Here is a 26,423-nt window from a genome sequence, read left to right on the forward strand (position 1 = left end):
ACATAATTTAGAGAGGTTGGAGTGGTGCTGGGCAAAGGGCCAAGCCAGAGTAACTTTATTATCAATGTACATATATGTCACCAAATACTACCTTGAGTCTCACTTTCTTGCAGGCACTCACAAGAAAATAAAGAAATAAAATAGAATTATGGAGACCTGACTGAACAGGTGTTTTGGACTACGAAGTATTGTGTTGAAGCCTCCAATGATGTAAAACCTCAGATGGCCGGTCTGGTGCCAAGTCTCCTGATAGCTGGCAGTGAAGGGATGTGACAGCCCTGGCCAATCTTGTCCACACCTTGCAGAGACAAGACTGAATCTCCCTCATCAGCATTTCCCATTGTGTTCTGCAAATGCAACTGTCACACTGCACTTACAGCTTCTAGCCACTGGGGGCGGCGAGAGCAAGTTCCTCAGAATTAGAGGTTTATTATCACTGATACGTCATGACATTTGTTGTTTTGTGACAAATTGCTAATTTTACTATAAATTACAAAATAAATAAATAGTATCTGAATAGGGGTGGTGAGGTAGTGTTCATGGCCTACTCAGAATTCTGATTGGGAAGGGGAAGAAGCTGTTCCCTGAATCAGTGAGTGTGGTTCTTCAGGCTTCTGCACCTCCACCCTGATGGTAGTAATGAAAAGAGGGCATGCCCTAGATGGTGATGGTCCTTAATGATGGATGCTGCCTTTTTTATTTTGAGGCACCGCCTCTTGAAGATGTCTTTGGTGGTGGAGAGGGTGGTGTCTGTGAAGGAGATAGCTGAGTCTACAGCTTCCTGTAATCTCTTGTCATCCTTTGCATTGGGGGCTCCACACCAGACAGTGTTGTAGCCAGTTAGAACGCTCTCTATGGTACATCCCTAGCAATTTGCAAGGATCTTTGGTGACATACCAAAGCTCCTCAAACTCGTAATTAAGGAGAACTGCTGGCATGCCTTCTTCATGATTGCGTTGATTTGTTGGGCCCAGGATAGATCTTCAGAGATATTGACACCCAGGAACTTGAAACTGCTCATACTTCCCTTCACTGACCCCTTAACGAGGATTGATCTGTACTCTCCCAACTTCTCCTTCCTGAAGTCCACAGTCAAGTCCTTGGTCTTGTTATGTTGAGTGGAAAATTGTAGTTATCATACAACTCGAACAGCCAGTCTATCTCAGTCCTATACAGCTCCTTGGCACTTCTGAGATTTTACCAATAATAGTTGTCATCGGCAAATATATAGATGGTGTCTGAGCTGCACCTAGCCACAGTCATGGGTGTAAGCGTGCATCCATGAGGTGTGTCTGTATTGATTGTTAGTGAGGAGAAGGTGTTATTGTCAATCTGCACGAACTGTGGTCTTCCGTTGAGGAAGTCGAGGATCCAGTGGTGGAGGAAGATTTGGAAGCTTAGTGTTTACGGGCAAGAATGTGTCAGCCCATTCAGTGAGGTGGCCCAGAGCATTTGGCTCAAAGTAAACAGTCTTTTCAATAGCAATTTAACAATTCTTAGGCTGAAATTACAGTGGTAGAATCAGGATAATTCCACTACCACAAGCGATTCTGCAGGGGCTGAAAATCCTGAGCAACACACAAAATGCTGGAGGAACTCAGCGAGTCAGGCACCATCAACTCACAATATACAACAACTACAGCAAGCTGTCAGATCATCGGCTGCAGTCTACCATCACTACAGAACGTATGTTTCCAGGACAAAAGCAGGCAGGAGAAATCACTGAGGACTCTACCCGCCCAGAAAATGTCTATTCTAACAGCTCCCTTCCGGAAAATGCTATAGGGCTATTAAAACAAAAACTTCATGTCTTCTTCGAAGTTTCTCCCCCAGGCAGTTAGTCTGATCAACCATTCTGGTTAGCCCATCACTGCACTGAACTATAGACACATTATAAACCAGAGTTTATAATGCTGATTACATTGTAAATACATGCTGGTATTAACTCATTAATGCACATTTTGTTCCATACTCATCCTTTAGCCTCTAACTTTAATTTTTATATAATTCTTTCTTTTTAATTGTTGAATGTTTTTGTTGCATGTCGTGCCCTGACCAACACACCACAGCAAATTCCTAATCCATGTAAATATCTATGGTGAATAAAGTTGATCCTTGATTTCACCTATGGTATAGAATAGACAGTTGACTCTTTGAGCCGAGGCCTGATAAAGGTAATTCGAGCCATGCCGCCAGCAACCAATCAGTTTAACCCTAGCCTAATCACGGGACAATTTTCAATGCCCAATAAGCCGAAGCACCCAGAGAAAATCCACGGGGAGGATGTACAAAACTCCTTACAAAGGACACCAGGATCGAACTCCGAAATCCTACACCCTGAGCTGTAATAGCGTTGTGCTAACTGCTGCCGTACCGTAGGATTTTTTTTACACCGACCTAGAGGAGCAGGTGGAACATCAGGTAGACATCTAGAGACCTCAACAGTACAGCACTCCCTCGAGTCAGCCTGAGCTGTTGGTCTTAGTCTTGAGAGTGGGACCTGAACCCAGAATCTAAACAAATTAACTTTATTTGTCACATGTAGTCCGAAACATCAAACAACAGTGAAATGCGTCGTTTGCATCAACAACCAGCAAAGTCTGAGAATGTGCTAGCCTGCATGCTTCCGGCACCAATGCAGCATGCTCACAGTTTCCCAAACCAAACCTGTACATGTTCGGAAAATGGGAGGAAAGCAGAGCACCGGGAGGAAACCTGCGCGATCCTGAGGAGACCGTACAAACTCCTCACAGACGGTAGCGGGAACCTCTAGGTCCAGGACAGAGTGTGCCACCCATGTGCCAATTTGCTTTTGCCTAAACAGGAAACATTTGCAGCTCTAGAGAACAATAGAAAGATAAAAAGCAACACACACAAAATGCTGGAGAAACTCAGCCAGTCAGGCAGCAGCTGTAGGGAGAAATAAACAGTCAATGTTTCAGACTGAGACCCTTCTTCAGGACCGAGAAGGGAGGGGGAAGACTCCAGAATATAAAGGTGTTGGGCGGGGCTACTTTTGTTGTAAGCAGCCTCTCTGGATAAAGTGTATGGAGTAATGGGTAAGGGAAAAGGTATTCCGTTATATTTCAGAAATGTTCATTACTCTAGTCACTGAGTCATTGTGCACAGGCACAGGTCCTTCGGCCTAATCAGTCCACGATGACCTTGGTGCCCAACTGCTCATGCCAATTTCCTGTGTAAGCTCCGCCCCTTCCTGTACCTATCTGGGTATGCTTAATGATCCTGTTGCACTTTCCTCAACCCCTTCCTCAGGCACATTCCATGCACTCACCACTCTGCGTAATAAAGTAGCCTCTCAGGCCCCTTTTAAGGTACAGAGGAGATTTATCAGATGATAACTGTCTTATGAGAAAAGGTTGAGCGAGCTCTTTGAAGTGAAGGAGTAAAAGAGATGATGTGATAGAGGTCTGCAGGTTGACAAGAGGCATGGGTCAAGTAGATAGTCAGAGACTTTTTTCCCCAGGGCAAAAATGACCAACACAAGAGGGCATAGTTTTAACATGATTGGAGGAAAGTATAGAGGAAATTTCGGAGGTTTAACATAGAGTGGTGTGTGTGCGGAATGCCCTGCAGGGATGGTGATGGAGGCAGATACATTAGAGACAATTAAGAGACTCTTAAAAAAGTGCATGGATGATAGAAAAATGGAGGGCTATGCAAGAGATTAATCTTAGAGTAGGTTATAAGGTAGGCACAACATCATAGGCAAAGAGCCTGTACTGTGCTTTAGTGTGTCTAAGCTCTAAATCTTTCCCCTCTCATCCTAAACCTATCCTTATTGTTTTGGACTCCCCTTCCCGGCAGAAAAGACCACCTTATAATTTTAAACATTTCTATAAGGACGCCTCTTATTCACCTATGTTCCAAGAAGTAAAGATTGAGCCTGGTTAACCTCTCTCTAATCACGGCAACATCTTCGTAAACCTTTCATGCAAAGTCATACACTAACATGGCAGGACGATGCAGAGATTAAAGTAATAGGAGACACAACAGACTGGAGCAGAGAAAAAACTGTTAGAGCTCAAGGGGTTGAGCAAGTTCTTGTTTCAGGTCTTTATACAGGATGGGATTTTTTTTTTTTGTTGGCTATGTGGACCTGTCTGTATTCCTAGCACGATCCCCAACTTGTTTGCCATTGCTAGTGAAGGGTCTTGCCCCAAAACATTAACTGTCCATTTCCTCCCAGAGATAGATGCTGCCTGACCCATTGAATTTCTCCAGATGTTTGTTTTATATTCAAACAATGAGAATTTGCTGTTTAGTTCCCACCTCTCCCTCTCCGTCTGTACAAACACTGTACAAATCGACCACTAGTGCAGCACAAATTATTGGCAGCTGTGCATACAACTGCCTGAGCCCCAGGCTCTGGAATCACCTCCACAATCTCCCTCTTACACTCAATCTGTCTTCTGCTCTCTTCCTTCCTCTCCCTTTCTCTGTCTTCTTCCTTCCTCTCTCTCCACCAGTTTCTCATTCTTTCTCTTTCTGTCTCCCTTTTTTCTCTGGCTCTCACTTTCCAGTTTTCTGCCCTCTCTTTGTCACTCTCTCTTGTCTCTCTCCCCAACCCTCTCTCTCTATTTTCCATCTCATTATTTCCCTTCCCTCTCTGTCTCCCCCCCCTCGCAGTCTCTCCTGCTCCCTCCCAACTTCACCCTCTCTCCACTCTCCCTCTTTCACTCCCTCTCTTCTCTGTCTGTGTGTCTCTCTCTGTCTCTCTCTTTCCCTCTCTCTCTCCTCTCTCCAACCCTTTCTCTCTCTCGCTCACTCTCTTTCTATCTGTCTGTTTGTCTATTTACCTCCATCTCGTTCTCCCTTCCCCCGAAATCTTGGGCATACTATCAGAAAAGCCGCTACTGTGTGCCTGTGTGAATATTTATGCCTGTTCTGCCTGCGTGGGTGTCCGTGTGGCACTGTAAAGCCATTTGACGCAGGCTTCCAGTTGGTGAACCCTTTCACTTAATGAGTTCCTTTCACAGTTGAAGAGAGAGAGGAGATTGCCAGCTGTGTTCTGATTTAGTCGGGACAAACGAAACAGTCTGCTTTGTCATGGACTCCTGGAACAGTGGTCCACTTACCAGTGAGCAAGTTACCCTTTCACCGTTCAGTCGCTCGGGAAACCCCGTCAGCTGGATTAGGGGGTATCGACATGGTCAGAACAAAATCCATTTCTACTGCCTGGAATGGATTTCTCCATCAGGAATCAAGGATCAACTTTATATACAGTGCATTTACATATATTCAGAATTTGTTGTGTGGTGTGTTGGTCAGGGTGGAACGTGCCACATAAAACAATAACACACCCGAACTGCTGAGTTTGTCCAGCATTTTGTAGAAAACGGATCACCCCTCTTCAGGTAGCACCTCTTAAAGAAGGTCCACCTGTGTTTTTGCCAATTTAATAACCTACTCCAGGCTGAGTTCTGTCCCACTGTGTCCAGGCTCTGTTAGCCTGTGGAAATCAGCAACTTCCTCATTGCTACTGTTATATTCCGTAACTCCAAAGCATAAAGTTAATTGCACGAAAAGGACAGGAGAACAGGTCTCGTTACGTTTTTACTGTAAGCAAGGTGTGCACATATGGCCTGGCAGTGTGATGACATATGGCATTCATGTATTGAATTATTTAAACAAAGAATGCTTAATCAAGTGATGTATTTACAATATTACTCAAATATTACTGAAATATTAAATACATAACACTCCTGCCTGCATCATGCTGTGGGGATGTTTCACTGCAGCAGGCCGTGGAAGGCTTGTGAAGGTAGAGGGTAAAATGAATGCAGCAAAATACAGGGAAATCCTGGAGGAAAACCTGATGCCGTCTGCAAGAGAACTGCTACTGAGGAGATTTGTTTTCCAGCAAGACAATGACCCCAAGCATAAAGCCAAAGCTACACAGGAATGGCTTTAAAACAACAAAGTTAATGTCGTGGAGTGGCCAAATCAGAGTCCAGACCTCAATCCAACTGAGGATTTGGGGCTGAACTTGAAAAGAGTTGTTCATTTAATTTCCCCATGCAATCTGACAGAACTTGAGCAATTTTGTAAAGAAGAATGGAGAACAATTGTTCAGATGTGCAAAGCTGACAGACTCGAGAACTATCGACCTGTCAGCCTGACATCAGTGGTGGGGAAGATGCTAGAGTCCATTATTAAGGATGAAATTGTGGCATATCTAGATAGCAGTGATAGGATTGGGCCAAGCCAGCATGGATTTACCAAGGTCAGACCATGCTTGACTAATCTGTTGGAGTTTTTCGAGGATGTAACTAGGAAGTTAGACGGGGGAGATCCAGTGGGTGTAGTGTACCTCGATTTTCAGGAGGCATTTGATAAGGTTCCACATAGGAGATTGGTGGGTAAAATCAAAGCTCAGGGCATTGGGGGGAAGACATTGACATGGATAGAAAACTGGTTGGCAGATAGAAAGCAAAGGGTAGCGGTGAATGGGTGTTTCTCGGAATGGCAGGTGGTGACTAGTGGGGTGCCACAGGGCTCGGTATTGGGACCACAGCTGTTTACAATTTACATCAATGATTTAGATGAAGGCATTGAGAATAACATCAGCAAATTTGCTGATGATACTAAGCTGGGTGGCAGTGTGACATGTGATGAGGATGTTAGGAGAATTCAGGGTGACTTGAATAGGCTGGGTGAGTGGGCAGATACTTGGCAGATGGCGTTTAATGTGAATAAGTGTGAGGTTATCCACTTTGGGAGTAAGAACAGGAAGGCAGATTATTATCTGAACGGTGTAGAGTTAGGTAAGGGAGAAATACAAAGAGATCTAGGAGTCCTTGTTCATCAGTCAGTGAAGGTGAATGAGCAAGTGCAGCAGGCTGTGAAGAAGGCTAATGGAATGTTGGCCTTTATTACAAAGGGAATTGAGTACAAGAACAAGGAAATCCTCTTGCATTTGTACAGAGCCCTGGTGAGACCACACCTGGGATTTTGTGTACAGTTTTGGTCTCCAGGGTTAAGGAAGGACATCCTGGCTGTAGAGGAAGTGCATCGTAGATTCACAAGGTTAATTCCTGGGATGTACATAAATATATACATAAATGATCTGGATGATGGGGTGGTAAATTGGATTAGTAAGTATCCCGATGATACTAAGGTAGGAGGTGTTGTGGATAATGAGGTGGGTTTTCAAAGCTTGCAGGGAGATTTATGCCGGTTAGAAGAATGGGCTGAACGTTGGCAGATGGAGTTTAATGCTGAGAAGTGTGAGGTTCTACATTTTGGCAGGAATAATCCAAATAGAACATACAGGGTAAATGGTAGGGCATTGAGGAATGCAGTGGAGCAGAGAGATCTAGGAATAACAGTGCATAGTTCCCTGAAGGTGGAGTCTCATGTAGATAGGGTGGTGAAGAAGGCTTTTGGAACACTGGCCTTTATAAATCAGAGCATTGAGTACAGAAGTTGGGATGTAATGTTAAAATTGTACAAGGCATTGGTAAGGCCAAATTTGGAATATTGTGTACAGTTCTGGTCACTGAATTATAGGAAAGATATCAATAAATTAGAGAGAGTGCAGAGACGATTTACTAGGATGTTACCTGGGTTTCAGCACTTAAGTTACAGAGAAAGGTTGAACAAGTTAGGTCTCTATTCATTGGAGCGTAGAAGGTTGAGGGGGGATTTGATCGAGGTATTTAAAATTTTGAGCGGGATAGATAGAGTTGACGTGAATAGGCTGTTTCCATTGAGAGTAGGGGAGATTCAAACGAGAGGACATGATTTGAGAGTTAGGGGGCAAAAGTTTAAGGGAAACACGAGGGGGTATTTCTTTACTCAGAGAGTGATAGTTGTGTGGAATGAGCTTCCTGTAGAAGTAGTAGAGGCTAGTGCAGTTGTGTCATTTAAGGTAAAATTGGATAGGTATATGGACAGGAAAGGAGTGGAGGGTTATGGGCTGAGTGCGGGTAGGTGGGACTAGGTGAGATTAAGAGTTCGGCACGGACTAGGAGGGCCGAGGTGGCCTGTTTCCGTGCTGTGATTGTTATATGGTTATATATGTCTGGACTGTCTTATGCAGAGAGGTTAGAGAGACTGGGCTTGTACACACTGGAATTAAGGAGATTGAGAGGGGATCTGATTGAAACATATAAGATTATTAAGGGATTGGACAAGATAGAGGCAGGAAATATGTTCCAGATGCTGGGAGAGTCCAGTACCAAAGGGCATGGTTTGAGAATAAGGGGTAGGTCATTTAGGACAGAGTTAAGGAAAAATTTCTTCTCCCAGAGAGTTGTGGGGGTGTGGAATGCACTGCCTCGGAAGGTAGTGGAGGCCAATTCTCTGGATGCTTTCAAGAAGGAGCTAGATAGGTATCTTATGGATAGGGGTATCAAGGGATATGGGGACAAGACAGGAACTGGGTATTGATAGTAGTTGATGAGCCATGATCTCAAAATGGCAGTGTAGGCTCGAAGGGCTGAATGGTCTACTTCTGCACCTATTGTCTATTTTCTATTGTCAAGGCTGTAATTGCTGCCTAAGGTGCATCTACTAAATACTGACTCTAACTAGGGAGGGAAGGGAGACAGGGAGAGTGATCCACAAACTCTACCACCACTATTGTAGCATCTCCTCGAGAGTCCCCTCATGAAAAGACATTCCTGTAATTAATATCATTTTATGGACATACAAGCAATCTATGTATATAAGCTATCTCATGTATTTATTGTGATTTTTTGTTATTGTGATATTTATCTCATTGGCTTTTTTGGTGCTCTATTAAATCCAGAGTAACAATTATTTTGTTCTCTATTGCACTTGTGCACTGGAAATGATATTAAACAATCTTGAATCTTGAAATTTGAATCTCTCTCCTTCTCCCCTCACACTTCCTTCTCCTTTCCCCTTCTGCTCCTTCTTCTCACTCTGTCCTTTCCTATAATGTCTCATTATAACAAGGATGTGGAAGCTTTAGAGAGAGTGCAGTGGAGATTTAACAGGGTGCTGCCTGGGTTAGAGAGCATGCCTTACGTGGATAGAACGAGTGGGCTAGGGCTTTTCTTTTTGGAGCAAAGGAGGGTGAGAGGTGGCTTTATAGAGGTGTACAAGACAATAGGAGGCAGGTACATTAGAGACCTTGAAGAAACTCTTGGATAGGCACATAAATGATAGGGCTATGTAATAGGAGACGGTTACATAACCGTCTATGTAAGAGGAGACGGTTAAATTGATCTTGGAATAGGTTATAAGGTTGGCACAACATCGTAGGCCTAAAGGCCTGTACGTTGCTTTGATCTACACTAAAATGACCACTTTATTAGGTACACTTTGTTAATGCACATATCTAGTCAGCCAATCATGTAGCAGCAACTCTATATATAGAAGCATGCAGACATGGTCAAGAGGTTCAGTTGTTCAGGCCAAACATCAACACGGAGAAGGAATAGGATCTAAGTGACATTGACTGTGGAGTGATCATTTGAGTGTCTCAGATACTGCTGATCTCCTGGGATTTTCACACACAACAGTCTCTAGAGTTTACAGGGAATGGTGTGAACAACAAAAAGGAATCCAGTGAGCAGCAGTTCTGTGGGCGAAAACATCTTGTTAATGAGAGAAGTTGGAGGAGAACGGCCAGACTGGTTCAAGCTGACAGGAGGACAATGGTAACTCAAATAACCACATGTTAAAGCAGTGGTGTGCAGAAGAGCATCTCTGAATGCACAACATATTGAACCCTGAAGTGAATGGGCTACAAGAGTAGAAGATCACACTGGTTTCCACTCCTATACCTAATAAAGTGGCTCGTGAGTGTATATGTCAGTGATAATAAACCTGATTCTGATTCACGTTAGGCAGAAGGGATTAGGTGTCATGGCTTAATTAGTTCAATACAACATTGTGGGCCAAAGAGCTTACACTGTCCTGGGCAGTTCTATATTCTGTGTTATTCAGAAATCAGAGGCTGGATCTGTGGTGCTAGGCTTCCCCAAGGTGATCATTTCCTCTCCTGGCAGCTGGTTTGATGTAGTGAGATACTGCTGTCTGGTGCAGGAATGCTAATTGAATGAGCTGACGGCTGTTCAGCATGTTTATTGATGTGCTTTCATTACATGTCAAGCTTTATGACATGTTGAAGGTAATTTATACACAGCAGATCTTAAGTTATCGAGGCTCCGGGAAGCCCCCAGAGTTTTAGGGTCCCACCCGACCCTTCCGCCTGCAGAGTGAATTCCAATGTTAGGTTCACTAAGAGCTACAGAAAGTGTTGAGGCGCACCACCAGGTTTAGGAACAGTTATTGCCCCTCAACCATCAGGCTCCTGAACCAGCATGGATCACTTCACTCACCACAACATTGTACCACAACCCACAGACTCACTCTCAAGGACTCTACTCATGTTCTCGGTATTATTTATTTACTAGATTTTTTTAAATTTGTACAATTTGTCTTCTTTTGCATATTGGGTGTTTGCCAGTCTTTGTCTGGAGTTTTTCATTGACTCTATTGTAATTCTTTGTTCTACTGTGAATGCCTACAAGAAAATGAATCTCAAGGTAGTGTATGTGACATATGGTATATGTGCTTTGATAATAAATTGATCTTGAACTTTTGTCGGTGGTGAGACCTGGGCTTACAGGCTGACTGCACAGAAGCAGGCCATGTGCCACATTCCGTCCATGCCAATCATGGAACGCCCGACTAATCAAATGCTGAACTAATCTCACCAAAGGCATGGTCACTAGCTCTTCCTGCTGCCTGCTGGGGTCACATTGCCATGACGGAGTGAATTTCAGTGTGAGATTCAATATGAGCTAATATGTGGGCATGGATATGCCCTGGCTTTCCGTGGTAGCCACAGCTGTAATACTCTTACTGATCTGGTCTCTTTGTCTAGGGAAGAATATCCTTGCATCTGAAGGAGTCAAGATTGGTTCTGGCACGGTTCGTGGGACTGTGTTGAGGAGAGATAAATGAGTTTTATTTTCACACTTACATCAAAACATACATTGAAAGGTGTGAATTTACGTCAGCGAACAACACAGTGCAAGGATTGTGCTGTTGCTGCCATGTTTCTGGCTTCAACACAGCTTACCCTCAACTCACTCACCCTAACTGTGCATCTTTGGACTGTGGGAGGAAACCAGAGCACCCGGAGGAAACCCATGTGGTCACGGGAAGCACATATAAAATTCTACAGGCAGTGGTGGGGATTGTATGACAATTGGTGATTGTTGGTGCTGTAGAGGCATTGTGCAAACCACTGTACTACCATGTTACCCACTGCCTGATATTCTCTGGAGTTGAGGAATGTACAGAGCTCTGGCAGAGTTCTGCGTTTGATACAGGAATGATTTTTTTTGCTAGCTGGGGGGCTTAGAATCAGAGTTCCTTCCATAGATGCTGCCTGATTAGCTGGTTTCCTTCAGCTTTCTGTGTGTGTTGCTCAGGAATCAGCTCGGTACCTTTACCAACAGAGAGTTCAGCAATATCTAAGGAGAGTGTCACATCTGTGCGCCCTGAACTCATGTCACACACTACCTCCGACTGCACTAGATCTGGAATCATGCAAAATTGCAGAAAGCTCAGATCTGAAATCGAGAGACGCATCGACAGCTACACTGTATATGAAATTTTCAGGATCTCTTATGATGATGGCATCCGTTAGTCTCATGAGTCCATGGATCTGCGCCTGGAAAGTCTTTCCTCTCCAGGCCTGGGCAAGGTTGTACGGAAGACCAGTAGTTGCCCATGCAGCAGATCTCCCCTCTCCACGCCACCAACGTTGTCCAAGGGAAGGGCAAGGGCCGATACAGCTCGACACCGGTGTCGTCGTAGGAGTTGCCAGAACGAGGTTGAAGGCAACGTCGGACTGCCTTAGGGACTCCAGCTCTGGATTTGTCCTCGGGTTTACTCCCGAAGCCTTTCCCATGAGTGGGTATGGCTGCAAGGCAGTGGAGGTTTAAAATCAGTTTTCCCTCTCTTAGATGAACTGCCTTCCCAGGCTGACGAGCTCCATCAACCCGAATCTCTTACACCTTTTATACCTCTCTGATATGCCGGTGATTCCTCTCTGTTACCCTGTCCAGTGCAGCCATGCCTTTCCTATGGTGTACGGAGCAGAGAAAATGTCTCCATGGTTCCTGTCCCAAGTCCACAGTGTCCCAACGACTGGCTGGGAAGAGGAGTGGATGTGCGATGCCTCCTCTGGGGGATGTGTGTGCAAGCGCCTTCGAGGCAGAGGATGTGGGGATGAGTGGTGGCTCTGGCTGAAAGCTGATCGTTTGTGCATGCTCCTTGTCCTCCCTTTAGTGCAGTTTGATGAGGCGGACAACTCTCGGCAGTCTCCACCCAAGGAGGAGAAGGCCTGGCAACACAATCGCCTGTCAGGTTCGAACCTGAAATCACTGAAGCAGCAGAGTGTGGAGCTAGGGGAGAAGGTGGAGCCGGACCTGCCCCTCGTCAGCCAGACGTAAGTGTTGGATCACGGGCCCCGCGCACTCGTATGGCAGCTTGCCCTCCCTTTCACCTGGAGAGGTGTGTGTGTGTGTGTGTGTGTGTGTGTGTGTGTGTGTGTGTGTACGCACGCATTGGCGTCTGTGGTTTTATGTGAACATGTGTCTGCTCTCTGTGTGTGTATAGGTCTGGTTCTGCAGTTGTGTGTCTACATGTCTGCAGTTCTGTGTGATTGTGTTTCTGTGATTGCCTTAATGTGTGTGTATCTCTGTGGTTGTGTGTGAACTTCAGTTCTGAATGATGTTTTGTAATTTATATTGTTTGCATGATTTGTTTCTTTCTCTCTATATACTGGGTATCTGACGGTCTTTTTAAAATTGGTTCTATTGGGGTTTCTTTGTGTTGCGTCTGCCTCTAAGGAGACAAATCTCAATGTTGTATGACGTATACAGTACATAGTTTGCCAATAAATGTACTTTGAACTTTGACTGTGTGTGTGTGTATATGGATCTGCGGTTGTGTGTGTGTATGGATCTGAGGTTGTGTGTGTGTATATGGATCTGTGGTTGTGTGTGTATATGGATCTGCGGTTGTGTGTGTGTGTATATGGATCTGTGGTTGTGTGTGTGTATGGATCTATGGTTGTGTATGTGTGTATATGGATCTGCGGTTGTGTATGTGTGTATGGATCTGCGGTTGTGTGTGTATATGGATCTGCGGTTGTGTATGTGTGTATGGATCTGCGGTTGTGAGTGTGTATATGGATCTGCGGTTGTGAGTGTGTATATGGATCTGCGGTTGTGTGTGTGTGTATGGATCTGCGGTTGCGCGTGTGTGTATGGATCTGCGGTTGCGTGTGTGTATATGGATCTGCGGTTGCGTGTGTGTGTATGAATCTGCGGTTGTGTATGTGTGTATGGATCTGCGGTTGTGTATGTGTGTATGGATCTGCAGTTGTGAGTGTGTGTATGGATCTGCGGTTGTGTGTGTGTATGGATCTACGGTTGTGTATGTGTGTATGGATCTGCGTTTGTGTGTATGTATATGGATCTGCAGTTGTGTGTGTGTATATGGATCTGCGGTTGTGTGTGTGTATGGATCTGCAGTTGTGTGTGTGTATATGGATCTGCGGTTGTGTATGTGTGTATGGATCTGCGTTTGTGTGTATGTATATGGATCTGCAGTTGTGTGTGTGTATATGGATCTGCGGTTGTGTATGTGTGTATGGATCTGCGGTTGTGTATGTGTGTATGGATCTGCGGTTGTGTATGTGTATACGGATCTGCGGTTGTGTGTGTGTATACGGATCTGCGGTTGTGTGTGTGTATACGGATCTGCGGTTGTGTGTGTGTATACGGATCTGTGGTTGTGTGTGTGTGTAAGGATCTGCGGTTGTGTATGTGTGTATGGATCTGCGTTTGTGTGAATGTATATGGATCTGCGTTTGTGTGTATGTATATGGATCTGCGGTTGTGTGTGTGTATATGGATCTGCGGTTGTGTGTGTATATATGGATCTGCGGTTGTGTGTATGTATATGGATCTGCAGTTGTGTGTGTGTATATGGGTCTGCGGTTGTGTGTGTGTATATGGATCTGCGGTTGTCTGTGTATATGGATCTGCGGATCTACGGTTGTGTGTGTGTATATGGATCTGCAGTTGTGTGTGTATATGGATCTGCAGTTGTGTGTGTATATGGATCTGCGGTTGTGTGTGTGTGTATGGATCTGCGTTTGTGTGTATGTATATGGATCTGCAGTTGTGTGTGTGTGTATGGATCTGCGGTTGTGTGTGTGTATATGGATCTGCGGTTGTGTATGTGTGTATGGATCTGCGTTTGTGTGTATGTATATGGATCTGCGGTTGTGTGTGTATATATGGATCTGCGGTTGTGTGTATGTATATGGATCTGCAGTTGTGTGAGTGTATATGGGTCTGCGGTTGTGTGTGTGTATATGGATCTGTGGTTGTCTGTGTATATGGATCTGCGGATCTACGGTTGTGTGTGTGTATATGGATCTGCAGTTGTGTGTGTATATGGATCTGCAGTTGTGTGTGTATATGGATCTGCAGTTGTGTGTGTATATGGATCTGCGGTTGTGTGTGTGTGTATGGATCTGCGTTTGTGTGTATGTATATGGATCTGCAGTTGTGTGTGTGTGTATGGATCTGCAGTTGTGTGTGTGTATATGGATCTGCGGTTGTGTATGTGTGTATGGATCTGCGTTTGTGTGTATATGGATCTGCAGTTGTGTGTGTGTATACGGATCTGCGGTTGTGTGTGTGTGTAAGGATCTGCGGTTGTGTATGTGTGTATGGATCTGCGTTTGTGTGTATGTATATGGATCTGCGTTTGTGTGTATGTATATGGATCTGCGGTTGTGTGTGTGTATATGGATCTGCGGTTGTGTGTGTATATATGGATCTGCGGTTGTGTGTATGTATATGGATCTGCAGTTGTGTGTGTGTATATGGATCTGCGGTTGTCTGTGTATATGGATCTGCGGATCTACGGTTGTGTGTGTGTATATGGATCTGCAGTTGTGTGTGTATATGGATCTGCAGTTGTGTGTGTATATGGATCTGCGGTTGTGTGTGTGTGTATGGATCTGCGTTTGTGTGTATGTATATGGATCTGCAGTTGTGTGTGTGTGTATACGGATCTGCGGTTGTGTGTGTGTGTATGGATCTGCGGTTGTGTGTGTATGGATCTGCAATTGTGTATGTGTGTATATGGATCTGCGGTTGTGAGTGTATATATGGATCTGAGGTTGTGAGTGTGTGTATGGATCTGCGGTTGTGTGTGTGTATATGGATCTGCGGTTGTGAGTGTGTATATGGATCTGCGGTTGTGAGTGTGTATATGGATCTGAGGTTGTGAGTGTGTGTATGGATCTGCGGTTGTGTGTGTGTATATGGATCTGCGGTTGTGAGTGTGTATATGGATCTGAGATTGTGAGTGTGTGTATGGATCTGCGGTTGTGTGTGTGTATATGGATCTGCGGTTGTGAGTGTGTATATGGATCTGAGGTTGTGAGTGTGTATATGGATCTGAGGTTGTGTGTGTGTGTATGGATCTGCGGTTGTGTGTGTGTATATGGATCTGCAGTTGTGAGTGTGTATATGGATCTGAGGTTGTGAGTGTGTATATGGATCTGAGGTTGTGTGTGTGTGTATGGATCTGCGGTTGTGTGTGTGTATATGGATCTGCGGTTGTGAGTGTGTATATGGATCTGAGATTGTGAGTGTGTGTGTGGATCTGCGGTTGTGTGTGTGTATATGGATCTGCGGTTGTGAGTGTGTATATGGATCTGAGATTGTGAGTGTGTGTATGGATCTGCGGTTGTGTGTGTGTATATGGATCTGCGGTTGTGAGTGTGTATATGGATCTGAGGTTGTGAGTGTGTATATGGATCTGAGGTTGTGTGTGTGTGTATGGATCTGCGGTTGTGTGTGTGTATATGGATCTGCGGTTGTGAGTGTGTATATGGATCTGAGATTGTGAGTGTGTGTATGGATCTGCGGTTGTGTGTGTGTATATGGATCTGCGGTTGTGAGTGTGTATATGGATCTGAGATTGTGAGTGTGTGTATGGATCTGCGGTTGTGTGTGTGTATATGGATCTGCGGTTGTGAGTGTGTATATGGATCTGAGGTTGTGAGTGTGTATATGGATCTGAGGTCGTGTGTGTGTGTATGGATCTGCAGTTGTGTGTGTATATGGATCTGCGGTTGTGTGTGTGTGTATGGATCTGCGTTTGTGTGTATGTATATGGATCTGCAGTTGTGTGTGTGTGTATACGGATCTGCGGTTATGTGTGTGTATACGGATCTGCGGTTGTGTGTGTGTGTATGGATCTGCGGTTGTGTGTGTATGGATCTGCGGTTGTGTGTGTATGGATCTGCAATTGTGTATGTGTGTATATGGATCTGCGGTTGTGAGTGTATATATGGATCTGAGGTTGTGAGTGTGTGTATGGATCTGCGGTTGTGTGTGTGTATATGGATCTGCGGTTGTGAGTGTGTATATGGATCTGCGGTTGTGAGTGTGTATATGGATCTGAGGTTGTGAGTGTGTGTATGGATCTGCGGTTGTGTGTGTGTATATGGATCTGCGGTTGTGAGTGTGTATATGGATCTGAGGTTGTGAGTGTGTATATGGATCTGCGGTTGTGAGTGTGTATATGGATCTGAGGTTGTGAGTGTGTATATGGATCTGAGGTTGTGTGTGTGTGTATGGATCTGCGGTTGTATGTGTGTATATGGATCTGCGGTTGTGAGTGTGTATATGGATCTGAGGTTGTGAGTGTGTATATGGATCTGAGGTTGTGTGTGTGTGTATGGATCTGCGGTTGTGTGTGTGTATATGGATCTGCGGTTGTGAGTGTGTATATGGATCTGAGATTGTGAGTGTGTGTATGGATCTGCGGTTGTGTGTGTGTATATGGATCTGCGGTTGTGAGTGTGTATATGGATCTGAGGTTGTGAGTGTGTATATGGATCTGAGGTTGTGTGTGTGTGTATGGATCTGCGGTTGTGTGTGTGTATATGGATCTGCGGTTGTGAGTGTGTATATGGATCTGAGATTGTGAGTGTGTGTATGGATCTGCGGTTGTGTGTGTGTATATGGATCTGCGGTTGTGAGTGTGTATATGGATCTGAGGTTGTGAGTGTGTATATGGATCTGAGGTTGTGTGTGTGTGTATGGATCTGCGGTTGTGTGTGTGTATATGGATCTGCGGTTGTGAGTGTGTATATGGATCTGAGATTGTGAGTGTGTGTATGGATCTGCGGTTGTGTGTGTGTATATGGATCTGCAGTTGTGAGTGTGTATATGGATCTGAGATTGTGAGTGTGTGTGTGGATCTGCGGTTGTGTGTGTGTATATGGATCTGCGGTTGTGAGTGTGTATATGGATCTGAGGTCGTGTGTGTGTGTATGGATCTGCGGTTGTGTGTGTGTATATGGCCCTGAGGTCGTGTGTTCTGGTGATGAGGGTGGCAGTGCTTCAGTATGGGCCACTGAGCTTCGAGCCTGGTGCAGGGTGTCCTGTGGAGTGCAGGCCTCTAACATACAGTGGGCTGGTGTTTAGCACACCCGCTTAGAGCTTGTTTGCAGCGAAGGAGACATTGTAAGTGAGGCAAATGCATCTTCTCTCCCCTGCAGCTGGTATCATGGAGCCATCAGCCGGACAGATGCTGAGAACCTCCTGCGTCTGTGTAAAGAGGCCAGTTACCTGGTGAGGAATAGTGAGACCACCAAGAATGACTACTCCCTCTCGCTGAAGTAAGTGCCCGTGCAGAGCCTGGGATCTTCCCCCTTGTTTTGGGTTAACCCTGTCTAGACAGCTCCCCCTGGCAGCCATCACCAGGCTCATCAGCGTACTTCACCATCAGAGATGTAGCTGTGTACTGCAGGTCACCTCCTGTGGACAGGGGCAGGGTGGGGAAATGGTGGAGGGCTCGGATCAGGGGAAGGAGTGTAGGTGGAGGTTGGGGTTGGAGTAAGATGGGTGAGTGTTCCCCTTGCCATCATTCAGTAATGTAGTGAGATCAGAGCAACACACATAACACGCTGTAGGAACTCAACAGGTCAAGCAGCATCTATGGAAATGAATAAACAGTTGATGTTTCAGGGCAAGGCTGCAAAGAAAGTTTTTTGTTTGTGTATGGTTTTTCATAGATGCTGTTATATTTCTTTACTTTTTCCTGTAAATGCCTTGTCGTCTTTTGCACATTGGAGCTTTTGTTTATGTGTAGATGGCTTTTGGTAGGTCCTTTTCCAGTCCTGATGAAGGGTCTTGCCCTGAAACATTAGCTTTTTATTCATTTCCATAGATGCTGTCTGACCTGCTGAGTTCCTCCAGCATTTTGTGTGTGTTGCTCTGGATTTCCAGCATCTGCAGATTTTATTGCGTTTATGATTTGCATTGAGACCAGAGTCAGTTTTACCCTCGATCTGAGCGTCCTTGGAGCTCAAATACACAGACAGAGACACATACACACACGCACAATCTCACACACACACACACACACACACACACACACACACACACACACACACACACACAGAGGCACATGGACACACACAGACCCACGCATACATGCACATACTCAATCACACAGAAACACACAAACATACATACAGACACACACAGACGCAGATATATACACACACACACACACACACACACACACACATATGCACACACTGTGTGTATTGCTCAAGATTTTCAGTATCTGTAGAAACTTTTCTGTCTCAGTCTGCTCAGTAGCTGCCCCACCCTAGGTGAGGTGGAGGGGAGGTTGGAAACTGTTTTCATTCAATAATCCCAGAATTACACCCCTCCCCACCCAATTTCTTCCGTACTCATCCAGCTTTGGGAACTGTAAATCCATTCGGTGCAGAACTCAGCAGGTTGAGCAGAATCTATGTAGGTAAAGAGAGACGATATTTCCTGATGGAGGGTTTCAACGTCACTTTACCTCCACAGGGTGTAACTGGGTGCTGTGGATTCGCTGGGCCATAAGGGCCTGTTGTCATGCTGAATCTGTAAATACAGGGTGGAAGGGTGGAGATACAGCTCTACCAAATAAGGTATAAGATGCTCTTTCTCTCTGCTGCCCTGCGGGTTCTGCTTGGGCAAAATATAGCACCTGCTTAAACACCCCCCCCCACCCCGATCAGGGTGACGTGAAGCCATGGGAGCAGGTGGTGGACGGTTGTATGAGCAACTGGTGCATATCACAAGTCCTGGTTATGCGACCCCTGACGCCAGGCAGACAATCTCTGAACAATATTGACAATGGCTGAGGTCACCCACTTGTAAAGACACTGCCCGGAAGAAGGCAATGGCAAACCACTTCTGTAGAAAAAATTGCCAAGAGTAGTCATGGTCAAAGGTGATAATCACCTACATCATACAACACGGCACCTAACGATGATGATGATGATCCGTAAGTAGATAAATACACAAGTTATTTCAGGGCCAGAGAGCAGCCAGCTGCCTTTAGGGCCCTGACATGTAAGTAATTTGGCTTGGAATATTTGGAATTCAATCGTTGGTCAGAAAGGTTTGTAACTTCAGCAGATTGATCCTATAGAGTGGGAGCACAGAGCACTTTAAGGGAAAGGCATTTCCTGCACTTTAATGGCTTGTGATATCAGAGGGCAGTGACTGTCTACAAATGTTAGAGCTTCTTCCGAACTTCCTTTCATCATTTCCTTTCTCCAGCTGTATAATGGAAACCTCTTTATATCAGCATATTATGCTATGCTTGAAACCACCCACCAAATGGGCACTTTAATGCTGCTCCTTTGCACTCCTCTCCGTGAGGTATAGAACACTGCGCAGTACAGTACAGTACAGGCCCTTCAGCCCACAGTGTTGTTTGTTTATTTAGTTGTTTATTGAGATACAGTGCAGAACAGTCCCATCGGGCCCTTCGAGGCGCCCTGGCCAGCAAACACGCCGCTGCCTGTAAGGAGTTTGCACCTTCTCCCTGTGACCATGGGGATTTCCTCCCACAGTCCAAAGTCATAACAGTTTGTAGGTTAATTGGTCACTGCAAGTTGTCCTATGATTAGAATAGAATTAAGTCAAAGGACTGCTGTGCAGCATGTCTTGAAGGTCCATAAGGATCTATTCTGTGCTATATCTAAATAGATAGATAGATAGATTAGGCAAGATAAGTTAAGATAAATAGATACCCCCAATTTAACCTTAGCCTAATCACAGGACGACTTACAGTGACTAATTAACCTGCCAACCAGTAAATTGTTGGACTGTGGGAGGAAACCCACAAAGTCACATGAACGGCGTACAAACTCCACAGTAGCGGGAAATGAACCTGGGTCACTGGTACTGTAAAGCATCTTGCTATCCACTTTAAGATCAATCTAACTCTTCCCTACCACATAGCCCTCCATTTTTCTATCATCGATGTGCTATCTAAGAGTCTCTTAAGTATCCCTAAGGTATCTGCCTCTGCCACCACCTCTGGCAGCACGTTCCACACGCTCACCGCTCTCTTACCTCTGACAATTCCCTATACCTTCCTCCAATAATCTTGAAATTTTGCTCTCCTCATATTAGCCATTTCTGCCCTGGGATAAAGGCACTGGCAGTCACTCTATTAATGCCACATCCTCTTATCTATCAGATCACCTCTCATCTTTCTTTGCTCTGAGTGGAAAAACCTTAGTTCTCCAATCCTGGCAGCATTCTGGTAAATCTCTTCCGCACCCTCTCTAAAGCTTCTACATTCTTCCGATAATGAGACAACCAAAATTAAACACAATAGTCCAAGTGTGGTCTGACAGCAGTTTTATAGAGCTACAACATTTACTCAGTGCTCTTGAACTCAATTCCCAGCTAATGAAGGCCAACACACCATTCATCTTCTTAAAGACCCAATCAACTTGATCAGCAACTTTGAGGGATCTATGGATATGGACCCCATGATCCCTCAATTCCTTCACACTGCTAAGAAACTTACCATTAACCTTGTACTCTGCCTTTAAATTCGACTTTCCAAAGTGAATCACTTCACACCTATCTGGATTGAACTCCCATTTGCTACTTTTTATTCCAGCTCTGTAGCCTATCGATGTCCTGTTGTAACCTGTGACAGCCTTCTACCATAATACCACCAGCCTTTGTGTCATCTGCAGATCTACTAACCCACCCTTCCGTTTCCTTATCCAAGTCACTTATAGAAGTCATAAAGAGCAGAGGTCCCAGAAAACACCTCTGCAGAGCACACTGGTCACCAATCTGTAGGCAGAATGCTTTCTGTCTAATAACACCCTCTGTCTTCTGAAAATCCATGCAACCACGTTTCCCTGGATCCCATGCCTCTTGACTTTCTGAATGACCCTCCATGGGGAACCTTGTCAAAGCCTTACAAAAATCCATATACACCATGTCTACAGCTCTGCCCTCATCACTCTGCTTTGGCACGTCTTCGAACAAATCGATCAGGCTCATGAGGAACAAAATTCCCCTCATAAAGCCATGTTGACTATCCTTCGACTGTTTCTCCAAATCACGTCCAAGAATCCTCTCCAATAGTTTTCCCACCACTGACGTAAGACTCACTAGTCTATAATTCCCAGGGTTATCCAAATTCTTTGCCCCATCTAACTGGACATACTTATTTTGTCACTGGAATTTAGAAGAATGAGGGGGATCTCATTTAAACCTACCAAATATTGACAGGCATGGATAGAGTGGGCATGAAGCATGGACATGTTCCCAACACTGGGAGAGTCTAGGACCAGAGGGCACAGCCTCATATAGAAGGACATCCCTGTAGAAGAAAGATTAGGAGGAATTTCTTTAGCCAGACTGTGGTGAATCTGTGGAATTCACTGCCATAGACGGCTGTGGAGGACAAGTCATTGGTATATTTAAAGCAGAAATTGATAGCTTCTTGATTAGTTAGGGTGTCAAAGGTTATGGAAAAAAGGCAGAAGAATGGAATTGAGAGGGAAAATAAATCAGCCATGGCAGAGAAAACTCGATGGGCTGAATGGCCTTATTCTGCTCCTATATCTCATGGTCCTGTTTTACAAACAAAATATCAAAATAAGCTTTTTAAACAAGGGGTTACATCAATACTTTCCACCTTCAGTTAATTCCCTCAATCTCATCCTGTAAACCCTCTTTTCAGAAAACTGAACATGGGAGATTCTGCAGGTGCTGGAAATCAACACACACACAAACACAAAATGCTCTGGGAGCTCAGCAGGTCAGGCAGCATCTATGGAAAGAAATAAAGAGTCGATATTTCAGGCCAATTCTTTATTCCTTTCCATAGATACTGTTAGACCTGCAGAGTTCCTCCAGCAGTTTGTATGTGTGTGTTATTCCACAGAAACCTTCCACTTCTCTCTGCCACAGGTAATGGCTGTTACAAAAATAGATATAAATGCATGTGAAAATATTAATATTTGGTGCAGTCATTTATTTTGATCTCCATCCCGCGGATTAACAAAGACAGCAGTTCCCAGAGTTATTAGAAAATTGGAATTACATTGCTGTCTGGTATGCCTCCCAAGAGACCAGCAACCGATCGGCTGGCATTTTCTCAGGAGACAGCACATCACGCTTACAGGACTGTATACAAGAGCTGACAATTCTGCCCCGTGTTGCTTCGAGGGGCTATGTGAGCTCCTGTGCATTCCCATTCTCGTTGCCTGCAAGCTAAATGTGAAATGACAGTGGTTCGGTGAAAATTGAAAGCATATTTAAGGAGCGTTGGGAGGTAATATCATGTCACTGCTTCAAGAGATAGGACCCAGTGTGTGTTCAGGGTTCAGTTACTGTCCTATGCTTTCACCCCTCCCCCCTCCTTCTGTCCCCAGCTAGCCCGAGTCAAGAATTACCTCCTTTGTCCGTCACTTCTTGAACAGCAATTAGTTTCAGTTTGGTACTTTGCTGCAGCACCTGACCTTTCAGAGAGAGATGAAGATCCCCCGGGGTAAGGCAGAGATTGGTAACAGTGAGGGGATGATGTTCTTAAGGCTGTTTAATTAGTGACTTCAGTTTATACCTCAGGGAGTGTCAGAGAAGTCCAGGTTCCAGCAACCCGGGTTCAATTCCCACTGTCGGCTGTAAGTAGTTTGTGCATTCTCCCTGTGACCGTGTGCCTTTCCTCCGGGTGCTCTGGTTTCTTCCCACTCTCCACTTACGGGTTAGTCAGCTAATTGTTCAGATGGGCCTGTTACCTAAATAAAATACAGAGTTTGAATGAACAAGGGAACAATAGTAATCTGATCGCCCTTTGTTCCATTCAATCCCAAATCTCACCTCCCTTCTCAACGCTAATCTCTGGTTAGGCCAGGGCCAGAGTGGAGATTTAGCCGCCGAGGCAGGAAAGAGAACATGATCAACAGGGACGTCACCTCATGAGTTATTGAGGGGCCATTTTACTTAATCAGACATACAGCACAATAACGGGCCTGCAACGTCCAGTTGCACCCATGGGATCAATTAACCTACTAACCAGTACGTCTTTGGAATGTGGGAGGAAACCGAGCACACAGAGAAAACCCCCAACGTCACGGGGAGACCATACTAGCCCTTCAAGGACAATAGCTAGAAGTGAACCCGGCTTACTGGCGTTGTATTAGGGTTACGCTGACTGCGACACTACCGTGCCGCCCCATTTTGTTTGTTGTCTGGCCACACAATACCTCAAGCCGCTGAGGCGGAGAGGTGCAGGGGTGTGGCAACACTGTAGAGAGAGGCAACACTGGAACAGGCACTTCGACCTACCAGCCCATGCTTGGAGTTGGAGGGGCAGTAGAGTCAAGGGCTTTGGAAATGATGAGGGACATCCTGAAATCAGTGCCTCAAAGACTTCACTTAAAAAAGCCGTTTGGTACCTGGGGTGCACTGGCATACTGTAAAGCTGTGAGCTTCTGTGGGATGTTTAATAATTGTAACAGATTTCCAATCTGTGTAAAGTATTTTTGCTGTCTAAGATTACAACTTGGCATCGATCGGCATCCACTAATGCAGCTGCCTGTAAATCATAAGTCTGCTCCCAATTCATTTCTCTCACGGTGTCTGTTCTAACTTCCATTGACATACCTCAGATGGTTTGGGATTGTTGAGCCGTCAATCTGCTGTAACTTGCATGATTACTATTGAACAGTCAGTGGAATAATACATGAGGTGTCAGTGACAGTCAGCTGTGTAGCTCCCTCAGATTGAATCTTCATACAGTCTCAGAAAAGAAAATCTCACATTTCTTTAGCCACTCCCAGAGTCTCCAGCCAACAAGATAAATGTAAATCACTGTTGCGCTGTGGGAAGCAAGGCATCCAAATCAAAATATCAAGATGTACAGCAAAATACAGTGATAGAGGTGTACAAAATTATGAGGGGTATAGATGGATAGGGTAAATGCAAGCAGGCTTCTTCTGAATCTATGTACGGGAAGATCCCACGTGGTGATGAGCAGCTTAGTACAATTCACACTGCTCCTCTTCAACGTTGTGTAATGGGATCTGTTACACGCAAACATGGTTCAGTCTAACGGGCAGCACAGTTGAGTAGCGGTTAGTGCAACGCTTTATAGCGCTGGTGATCAGGGTTCACTTCCCGCTGCCGTCTGTAGAGAGTTCATATGTTCTCCCCTTGACCACCTGGATTTCCTCTGGGTACTCAGGTTTCCTCCACATCCCCAAAAGATGTGCGGGCTGGAGATAGTAAGTTGGCACTGGAAGTGTGACAATACTTGCGGCCTCCAGCAAATCCTTGGACTGTGTTGGTCATTGATGCAAAACGACGCCTTTAGAGTAATTGAGTCATAGAAAAAGTGTAACTCAGAAACAGGTCCTTTGGCCCATCTAGTCCATGCCAAACTATTTAAACTGGCTACTCCCATTGACCTGCACCAGGACCAGAGCCCTCCATACCCCTATCATCCATGTACCTATCCAAGCTGCTCTTAAACATTGAACTCAAGCTGGCATGCACCACTTGTGCTGGCAGCTCGTTCCACACTCTCACGACCCTCTGAGTGAAGAGGTTTCCCCTCTGGTTGTACTCCCAGCCAACCTCAATGGGAAAAGCCTGCTTGCATTTGCCCTATACCTCTGCCATTGTATTTCACCGTATATTTCAATATTTTGATGTAAATGTGACAAATAAAGTTACTCTTTGTCTTTAATGTCACACTCATGTGAAAGTCCTTAAGTATCAGTCCATCTGCCAAGTGCCATCGACCGGCACCTGGACCATAGCTTCCACACCCCTTTCATCCATGTACCTATTTCAAATCTTCTTAAATTTCAAAATGGAACTTGCATCTACTACTTCTGCTGGCAACTCTTTCCATATTCACACCAGCCTCTGAGTGAAAAAGTTCCCCCTCAGTTTCCCCTTAAATATTTCACCTTTCACCCTTAACCTATGACCTCTAGTTCTAGAATTCCTCACTGTGACACGGAACAGGCTCCACTTTCATCCTCAGATCCCCTTTCGCACAGACACCCGTTGTACTGCCTTGGAACCACTTCATCCTGGGACCCCCAACTTAGAATCTCTTTCTTCCTCCAGGAGCCATTTCCTGTCCTGGAACACCCCCTCGTCATTGAACCCCTTTAATTCTTGGCTCACTTTATCCCCACATAGATCTTATACCTCTTTCATGTTGTAAGATCCTCCGCCTCCCTTTCCATTTTGAAACCTTGACCCTAGAATTTCTTCATTTCCCAGAATTTTCTGACACTGTCCTGACAGACCCTTGTCTCAGGTCTGCTCTTCTGACCTGTGGCTACTGAACTCCCCAGCCTAAGCCTGTGTGATTGCAGATTGATACAAATAGAAGCAGGCAACCAGGTTCTGAATGAAATCTACTTCAGTCGTTGATGGTTTACACTAAACACATCACTAATGCATCTTTAATGAAGCTCCCTAGTATCAGATGCCGGCACATTGAGGGAATCCAATTGAAATTAATAAGCTTTATATAACACAGGTTATGGCTTCTGAAATTAATTTATGTGCAAGTTACAGTGGTTTGTGCCCTGTATTAAGAGGCGCGTTGGTTCAATCTGGTTTCTCTTTCAAGAATTTATAGCAATGCCAAAGGGATGTTGGCTTTTATCTAAACGGTGTTTTATCTGAGCTGAAAGATTGTCTTCATTTCTCTTCTGTGCTTTCTGCGTTAAAAAATACACTTTGTTTTAGTTTGCTTTCCCCGCAGTCTCTCGGCCCTTCCATCTCTCAATCTTTGTAACAGTTTATTTCTGTCTCTCTCTGTTCACATCTGTATTCTGTTCCTGTCTCCCTTGCTCTGCCCGAAGAGGAATTTCTTTAGCCAGTAGATGGTGAATCTGTGGAATTCATTGGCACAGATGGCTGTGGAGGCCATGTCTTTGGGTATATTTAAAATAGAGGTTAATAGCATCTAGATTGTAAGGGCATTAAAGGTGGGGAGAAGGCAGAAGAATGGGGTTGAGGGGGATA

General features: G+C 44.9%; 1 protein-coding gene across 3 annotated transcripts in view; it reads left to right on the plus strand.

Annotated features, from left to right (window-relative positions):
- The window catches only part of LOC132379101 (SH2 domain-containing adapter protein F-like), a 267,029-nt gene that overhangs the window by 199,411 nt on the left and 41,195 nt on the right, over positions 1 to 26,423 (plus strand). For all 3 annotated transcript variants that reach the window (XM_059946666.1, XM_059946665.1, XM_059946668.1), the window contains 2 exons: positions 12,298 to 12,457; positions 17,606 to 17,725. In XM_059946666.1, coding sequence (XP_059802649.1) covers positions 12,298 to 12,457; positions 17,606 to 17,725 — 280 coding nt within the window. The remainder of the gene's footprint in view (positions 1 to 12,297; positions 12,458 to 17,605; positions 17,726 to 26,423) is intronic.

The sequence above is a fragment of the Hypanus sabinus genome, chromosome 21 (assembly GCF_030144855.1).
Source record: "Hypanus sabinus isolate sHypSab1 chromosome 21, sHypSab1.hap1, whole genome shotgun sequence".
Classification (NCBI taxonomy): domain Eukaryota; kingdom Metazoa; phylum Chordata; class Chondrichthyes; order Myliobatiformes; family Dasyatidae; genus Hypanus; species Hypanus sabinus.